This window comes from Myotis myotis, unplaced genomic scaffold (genome assembly GCF_014108235.1).
Source record: "Myotis myotis isolate mMyoMyo1 unplaced genomic scaffold, mMyoMyo1.p scaffold_m19_p_1, whole genome shotgun sequence".
NCBI lineage: Eukaryota > Metazoa > Chordata > Mammalia > Chiroptera > Vespertilionidae > Myotis > Myotis myotis.
Genome location: NW_023416313.1, coordinates 118,595,969 through 118,604,601, shown reverse-complemented (window position 1 = coordinate 118,604,601; position 8,633 = coordinate 118,595,969). Strand labels below are relative to the sequence as shown.

At 52.0% G+C, this 8,633-nt stretch overlaps 1 protein-coding gene across 7 annotated transcripts in view; it reads right to left on the bottom strand.

The window, feature by feature from the left end:
• Positions 1–647: 647 nt before the first annotated feature.
• The window catches only part of LINGO1 (leucine rich repeat and Ig domain containing 1), a 287,919-nt gene continuing 279,933 nt past the window's right edge, over positions 648–8,633 (bottom strand). For all 7 annotated transcript variants that reach the window (XM_036349720.1, XM_036349711.1, XM_036349739.1 and 4 more), the window contains one exon: positions 648–3,389. In XM_036349720.1, coding sequence (XP_036205613.1) covers positions 1,533–3,389 — 1,857 coding nt within the window. In that variant the 3' untranslated portion in view covers positions 648–1,532. The remainder of the gene's footprint in view (positions 3,390–8,633) is intronic.

The window sequence follows — 8,633 nt, the reverse complement described above, 5'->3', positions numbered from 1 at the left end:
CAGACCTGACCTCAAACCTCAGAAATGTATAATCACATGACAAGGTGACCTGTGTGTCTCTTTGCACTTCTGTCATCAAGGGCATCCCTTTTCAGGGTTGAGTTTGAAGGTTCTAGGTTTGGTATGAGTGGATGAGGCCACATCTGACCTTCCTGGTCAGCTCATGTACAAATTGATCCCAATCCAGAACACTTCACAGCCCAGGGTAGTCTCAGAGTATGGCCTGGTGGAAGATGGGACAAAGCTGGGGTGGTGATCTGGGTCTGGGCCATCCAAAAGTGAGCCCCAGAACTGCCTCCTACAGCCCCAAAGACTGGGCACTCTACATACAGCAGGCATTCTATAAATGCTTATAGTGAGAGCTGATGTTCCCAATCCCTCGATAGGCCTAAGCCGAAGCAAAAGAGGTATTCTTCCTGGGAGACCCCAAAGCCATGATGCTCATGAACCTCAGGATATCCCTGTGGGTCTAAAGCCTAGTCCATCCAGTTGATATTTTTGGCAACTGTCCTGGCAGGAGTTTCTGGAAGTCCCTAGCCATGAGCAAGCCCTCCCACAGCCCGCCCCCAACCTGATCCCATGGAGACGCCTTCAGAAGGCCCATCCCCCACCTTGAGATAATAATGACCATAATGAGAACAATCACCCATGTGTGTGCACAGCACTTTACAGGTTACAAAATGTTTCACATACAGTTCATCGATTCCTCACAACAGCCCTGTGAGGTAGGCAGGACAGGGAGTACCTCTTCCATCTGTCTAGATGTAGATACTGAGGCCCAGAGAGGGACAGTCACCTGTTTTTGGCCACAGGGCAAGTAAGTGGCACAGCTGGGACCAGAAGTTAGGCCTCGCCCCTGCCTCCAGCCCCCGGCTCTCTTGGCTGACTGTGCTGTCCTCCAGGAGGACCCCAGCCCTTGTCCACAGTATCAGCCACACCTGACGCTGGGGAACAGAGGTCAGACAGCCCTGCTCCTGTCTGGCAGCCCTGTCCCCACCACCTGCTCCCAGCAAACAGCCAGCTGGGAAGTAGGCTCATGCCCTCCACTCTGCCTGTTCCTTCAGGTTGACCTGGCAGGGTGGGCAGATGGGGCTGGAACCTCCTTTCCTGTTTTCCTGAGTGATCCCTCCCCATAGGGGAAGAGAAGAAAAAGGAGGAAGAGGAGAAGAAAAACAAGAAACTGAGTTGAAAGAGGGCCCTGAAGCAATCAGGATGTCAAAAGTTTGCATTCCAACTAACTATAGGAAATAGTTTTTTTCTCTTTTTATTATTTCAAGTTTTCATAAAAATCCATAATTATTGAAACCCAAGTTACAGAGGAAGTTTGTAACTTTTTAAATTGAATTATTGACTGCTGCATGTTCATCAGCTTCTGACTTCAGTCTGTCCATATGTGCTGCGGGTTCCCCAGGCCCAACTTCTGAGGTCCTGGTAGAAAGAAGGGAGGTGGTGAGGGCCAGTGGGGCAGTTGAACACAGGAGAGGGGGCAGGGATGGGTGGCACAGGACCAGGGAGGGAATCCCGACCCATGCTCATATCATCTTCATGTTGAACTTTCGGGGTGCATCGGTGGAGCTGATGCCCGCGTCTGACTTGCGTGGCACGTACTCAATCTCGATGTTGTGTTTTGTGTTGCCCTTGCCCCGGCTCCAGAGGAACAGAAGCACCAGGCAGAAAAGTACAACGCCCAGGAAGGAGATGAAACCCATGGTGGTGGCAATAATGAGGGTCTTGATGTCGAAGGGGAAAGGCACGGTGGCTCGGGTGCTATTGGCCTCTCCCTCACCTGGCTGGTTGGAGATGAAGGCGAAGGTCTTGTTGGGCTGATGGGGCCAATCAGGTGAGTAGCTGCGTACATGCAAGTGGGCGGGCATGGAGTCGTTGCCGCCTGCGTTGGCTGCAATGCACAGGTACGTGCCATTGTCCTGTACCTGGGCATAGCGTACCTCCAGTGTGCCATCAGGGAAGACTGTGAGCCGCCCATTGCTCTTGGCAGAGATCAAGTGCTTGCGGGGTGATAGCCAGAGGATGGCGGGAGGCGGGTCTCCATCGGCCCGGCACACAAACTGCACCGTGTGGCCCTCATCCACAAATACCTGTTGGGCCTTGCGGTCCCGGATGCGGGCACGGCGGCAAGTGAAGTAGTTGGGAAGGAGCACATCGGGGAAGTCCTTGAACTCCTTGCCCTGGACAAACTCAGGCGTGGCACACATCGGCTGCTGTCGGTTGAAGTTGAGCCGCCAGCGGCGCCGGAATACCCACAGAAGCCGGCAGTCGCAGGCCAGTGGGTTGGAGTCCAGGATGAGCGTCTCCAGGTTGCCCACTGAGTGGAAGGCAGACTCCTCCAGTGTGGTCAGCTGGTTGCCAGAGACATTGAGCACACGCAGGTAGTTGAGGCCGCGAAAGGCATAGGGCTCCACAATAGCCAGCTGCCCACCTACCAGCTGGATCTCCTGCAGCCGTAGCAGCTCATGTAACATGGAGCCCTCAATGGTGCTGATGGGGTTGTAGGAGAGGTTGAGGAAGCGGAGATAGACCAGGTGGCGCACAGCCAGGTAGGGCACAGCAGTCAGATTGCAGTGCGTGATGGATAGGGATGTCAGATTGAGACCATAGAGGCAGTTGGGTGTCATGGTGTCCAGATACGGCCAGTGGGAGATCTCCAAGACCTTGAGCCGGTACAACCTCTTGAAGGAATAGTCCCGGATGGCATTGATGTTGAGGTGCCGGAGCCTCAAGATGATGAGACCGTGTAGGTGGGACAGTGCCTCAGTGGGGATGGAGGTCAGGTTGCATTTTTCCAGTGTCAGCTGCTCCAGGCTGTTGAGGCCACTGAAGGCTCGATGGGATATGTAGACAAGGTCGTTGTCACCAACCTCCAGCGACTTTAGGTTGTACAGGTCCTGGAACATGTAGTCCAGCAGGATGACGATCTTGTTCTCGCTGATGTCCAGCTTGGTCAGGTTACTGAGGCCAGTGAAGACACCCAGGGGGATGAGCTTCAGACGGTTGCTGCGGAGCCCCAGCGTTCGGAGGCTGAAGAGGTTGTTGAAGGCGCCAGGCTCCACAGTGCTCACAATGTTCTCATTGAGCTCCAGTGCCTCCAGGTGTGGGAAGCTGGCAAACTCATCCTGGTTGAGCGTTTTGATGCGGTTCTTGCCCAGGTCCAGCAGGCGAGTCTCAGTGGGGATGCCCTCGGGCACGGCCACAAAGCGCTTGCGGTGGCAGAGCACCGCTCGATCCTGGGCAGAGCACTCGCAGCGGGGTGGGCAGCCTGTGGCTGAGCCTGACAGGACCGAGCCCAGCACCAGCAGGAGGATGGGCTGCCAGCAGGCCAGGAGGGGGCTGGGCATGCTCTTCTCACCCCCTGACAGCATCCTCTTGCTTACCTACAGCCAGGAACAAACACAGGACAGAAGGAGCAGTTAGCAGTGGTTCTCAGCCTGTGGGTTGCGACCCCTTTGGCGGTCGAATGACCCTTTCACAGGGGTCGCCTAAGACCATCCTGCATATCAGATATTTACATTACGATTCATAACAGTAGCAACATTACAGTTATGAAGTAGCAACGAAAATAATTTTATGGTTGGGTCACAACATGAGGAACTGTATTTAAAGGGCCAGAAGGTTGAGAACCACTGAGTTAAAGTATAACATTTGGTTATAACCCACCCTCAGCCCTCCATGTGCCCTCTACCCTGTCAAAATGTCCCTGGCACATCCCTGGCCGGTGTCACTCAGTGGTTAGAGTGTCAGCCTGTGTGGGTTCAATTCCTGGTCAAGGGCATATACCTGGGTTACAGTTTCGATCCTCAACCCTGGTGGGAGGGCATGTGGGAGGCAACCAATCGATGTGTCTCTCACCTGTTTCTCTCTCTCTTTCCCCCTCCCTTCCACTCTCTAAAAATCAATGGAAAGAATATCCTCAGGTGAAGATTAACAACAACAAAAAACAATTAAAAAAAAAGAAATAGAAAAAGAAAATCCCTGACACAGACAGAGGCAAGGGGCTGAGTGGCATATGACACCTGCCTGGGATCCCACAGTGAGGTCCAGATGCCGGGTGGGGATGGAGGGCTCCTGCCATCCTATGCTGCTTCCTTCTTGTCTCTTACCTTGCCCAGAGTCCTCCTGAAGGACCTTTCCAGCATCTCTGGGATCAAGGGGGTTCATGGAAAGGAGAAAGCCACCTTAGAGGACCCTGGTATTGGCCCCCCAGCCTACCCCCACCTCCTTTACATTTTAGAGGTAGTGTGACTCTAGGTGTGCACTGTGCAGCCCCCACCCCCTGCATCCTGAGCCACTGCTTTCACTGGTGCTCATCAGGATAAAGCCAGATCTGCTGAGTTGTCCTTGGGACCAAAGGGGCTCAAGGCTGAGGCCTCTGAGGTCAGTCTGCAGAGAAGCATATCTGGTCCCCAGCCTGTGGGCAAGGGCTTTTGAGGCTGTTAGGGACCCACCTCACAACCTGTAGACTGAGCTGCCCCAGATGTAGATACCATGGCCCCCTTCTCATAGGACTGCAGCTGAGTCCACAGCCTGAATCCTGTGCAATCAGCAAGCCCAGTCAGTGTTCACGAAGCTGCTCCCCAGTGGGGTTTCTAGATCAATGGAGGGCACTCCCACCCAGAAAGCCAGGACCCAGGCCCATGCCTCCCATAGTGTCTCTCCAACTTCCCCTTCCTCTGGGTCCCCACAGTGACCCATCTGTGCTCAGGAGTGCAGGACACAGGGAATGAGTTTTCATGGCTTTGGCTCCTGCAGTTCTGTCCTCCTGGAATGCCATCCCCCTGCCTGTTTAAAACCTCACCTTCTGGGCCTAATTTCATGTCCACTTCTCTGAGAAGCTGTTTCTGATCCCAAGTAGGAAGTATGCTCCCTTCCAAAGACCCCTACAGCCTCCACCACTCTGTCTCTTAGGATTCCAATCACCTTCATCCTAGTGCCAAGTTTTGTGCTGCTGCTAGTCTGAGGGAGGCAGTCAGACCCTGGAGGGGCCAGTCCACACTGCAGCTCTGAGGACATGAGGCTTATCATAGCTGGGCCCTGGGGACATGCAGGACTTAGGTGGTGGTGACAAGGGTGATAGTGCCAGGGCCCACCTTGAGCACCAGCTGCAGGTAGAGTGAGCAAGGGGGTATGTAAAGCTAGCCCTCCATTACTGCCTTCCAGCCTGTGTACAAAGGCTCTTGCTCACACTTGTACCCAGATGCTCTCCCCATCTCCTCCTTCCCTCCTCTGTTCTACCACATGAAAAACTGGCCCAGCAAGGCAAGAAGGGGACTGGGAGGGCTAATCTGGGCTTCTCTAAACTCTAGGGGGTGGACAAGAAGGCCTCTGGGAACCAAGCTGAAGCCCTCCCACCCCAGCCTGGCACCTTGGAGCTCTGCTGCCTGTCCATATCCCCTCTCCTCCACATCATGGCCTGAAGGGGGAACTCACTACAGAAAAGGGAAGCCCAGGCTGGGAGGGCCCACCTCTCTGCCCCAGCTCAGGCCCTCTCCACCTCTTCCAGCTTCTCCCCACATCTGTGCATAACTTCCACTTTCAAGGCCACAGTTCTTTTCATCCACACTTCAACCCTTAAGGCAACTGGGGCTTGGGATGGGGAGAGGGGAGCTTGTAGCTGCCCAAGGATACCCAGCCTGTACAGGGGGGAGGATTTCAGATCGGAACCCTGGTCTGTCAAACTCCAATAGAGCCACACACTTTCCAATGCTACAGTCATCTCCAGGACTGACAGCTGCTTCCTGGTTGTAGATGGACTAAATGACTGATTAACCAGAAAGGGCTCTGGTTGTCACTGACATGTTATGGAATTGCAAGATTTTGTTATCCTCAAGGGCTTTGTCCACCTTCTTCCCCTTAGCTCCTCTCATTCTCTCTCTAGACCAGTGGTTCTCAACCTTCCTAATGCCGTGACCCTTTAATACAGTTCCTCATGTTGTGATGACCCCCAACCATAGAATTATTTTCGTTGCTACTTCATAACTATAATGTTGCTACTGTTATGAATTGTAATGTAAATATCTGATATGCAGGATGTATTTTCATTGTTACAAACTGAACATAATTAAAGCATAGTGATTAATCACAAAAACAATATGTAGTTATATATGTGTTTTCCGATGGTCTTAGGCGACCCCTGTGAAAGGGTCATTCGACCCCCAAAGGGGTCACGACCCACAGGTTGAGAACCATTGCTCTAGACTCTTCTGTGGTTTGTCCTTCCCCACCCCACCTCCACCTGGCCATTTTCCATAGTCAAACATGCTCCAATGACCCACTGGAAAAGGAAATATCCTGACAGGTGATCAATAATTGGGCTGACAGCTGAGGCCAGCGATGGTGTGAGGCTGGGGACCTGGAGAGGTAAAAAGAACTTTTAGCACTAGGGGCTGGGTTGGTGGGTGGGATGGAGGGGCTAGAGAGGTGGCTGAGGAATAAGAGGGGGTTAGCAAGGGCACAGGTCACCTGAGATGTTGGTAAGCCTCTCACACAGGCAAGAATCTGGTATTTGAAGACTCTACCACCTTGCCTCAACTTACCCACCTACCTCCTTTCCCACCACTCTGCCCAATGAAGCCACCCTAGTATTTCAGCCTTGTTCTTACATCCCTGCCTTGAAGCCATCTTTGTTTGGAGAACTCTCCCAGCCTTCTGCCCCAGCAGCCTTTGTGACCTTCCACCTCATCTCCTCCTTGACCTACTCAGTCAGAAATCATCTCTTGCCTACAACAATGAAGCACCTTACATTTATTAGTAGTGGTATTATGTAACTGATGTATAGTACACATCATTCTAAAAATGATTTGAGCCAATTGACAGAACATTTATGCAATGATATGATAAAAAGATAAAACTAAAGAAGGCAAGCCAGTTAGGAAAGAATGCCACAAAATCCTGAATAATAACTAAAGGTGAGAGCTTCCTGGTGATGTGAGCAAAGAGGGACCTATGCTCCGAAGCCTCAGCACAAGGCCTTTCATCAATTCCATATCATTAATTCTGGGTCAAACAGTCATGGGTGTATCTCACCTGCGAGAGGTTGTGGTGTCTAAGGATCAGCGGTGTGGTGCAGCCACCTCAGACCCCAGCGAATGTTCTTGAAATGGAGGTATGTGTACCTGAGTTTTATAAGGGTTGAAGTTCCTCTGATGGGGCTGACTCTGGAGCAGGCAGCTGAGCAATGAGAAATCTGGGGAATTCAAATATGCTGATAGAAAGCTGGTCAACATTGCCCTGTGTGGCTGCCACCCTCAGGCCTGGCAGTTAGACCCACAGAGCAATGGTCCATGCTCCACAGGACCAGGAAAGCTCCAGAAGGACACATTCTCTGGATTGCCTCACCCCTTATCTTTGGCATGTGGCTATCCTGAAAGGTGGAGAAACTGAGGCCTGAAGAGGCTAAGGTGCTTGCCTAAGCTGATACAGCAGGAGCACAGCATGCCCATAAGGTCCCTGTCACCTAGGGATGCTGGCAGGGTCATGTCTGAGGGGCCACCAAAACTGGCACCATTAATCCTGCAGGTTATTCCTGCAATTCCCAAGGCAAAGTGTTTTACCACTTTAATCAATGTTTTATTTTGGATCCTTGCCCCCTGAAGGGCTTCCCACAAGGGCAAGAGTTTAAAAATTGGACCAATAAATACAAAGGAAATAAACATTGAAAGCATACAGATAGGCAGGCAGAGGAGTCATGCTGGGGCACAATGCTCAGACCCCACAGCAGCCTGAGTCCTTCCAGTCCCAGAGAATGAGAGCTGCCTATCACCCCCAAGAGACCTATGCTGCCACCATCACACCCTCATTCATATCCTAGGGCAGATATGGCCCAGCTCAGCTGCTCCCCATGCCAACCACTCCCCTGTGTGACTAGGGGCATTGCCTGTCCTCTCTGGCCTATTTCCCCCACTGTGCAGTGAGAGACTGGATTCCAGGGTCCCTGAGAAAGCCCACAATAGAAAATGTACTTTCTCCAACTGGAAAGTCAATATCCTAAGTATTGTTGGGGGATTAAAACAAGTGGGGGCTCAGGCCTTCAATTGCAGTTCCACTGAGGCTAGAAGGATCTGTTTGAGGGCATTCACATTGTGGCTATTTCCTCTGGGGTTCAGAGTGGGAAAGGGCAACTGGTGGAGACAAAAGGGGCATGGAATCATTTGTGGGTGGACTTGGAGAATCACTGAGGAAGGTCAAGGGTGATTTTACCTCATTTGGCAGCCCACACAAGCCAATCATACACCTCCTCTTATAAAACAGCTTGGACTAACATTTGCAGAGCACATGCTACAGGCCAGGTTTGGGGCTTTATACACACTGTCTCAGAAACCCTCACACCACCATTCAAAAGAATTATTTCTTACCCACTTTACAGATGAGAATAACTGAGGCTTCCAAAAGGGAATTCATTTGCCTTAGGTCTAGGCCACAAAGTTAGGAAGGCAGCATAGCTCTGCTCTTCCTGACCTGGTTGCCTGCCCCAAGAGCTGTCTGGTGTGAAGTGGAGATTATTTCAGATACACAGGCCAGACTGGATGGGGCAAGCATGTTAGGACAGCATGAGGGTAAGGCCCCCAGGGCTAAAGGAAGGCACTAGTCCTTCGGTAGCTGCAAGTAAGCACCCTGACTCC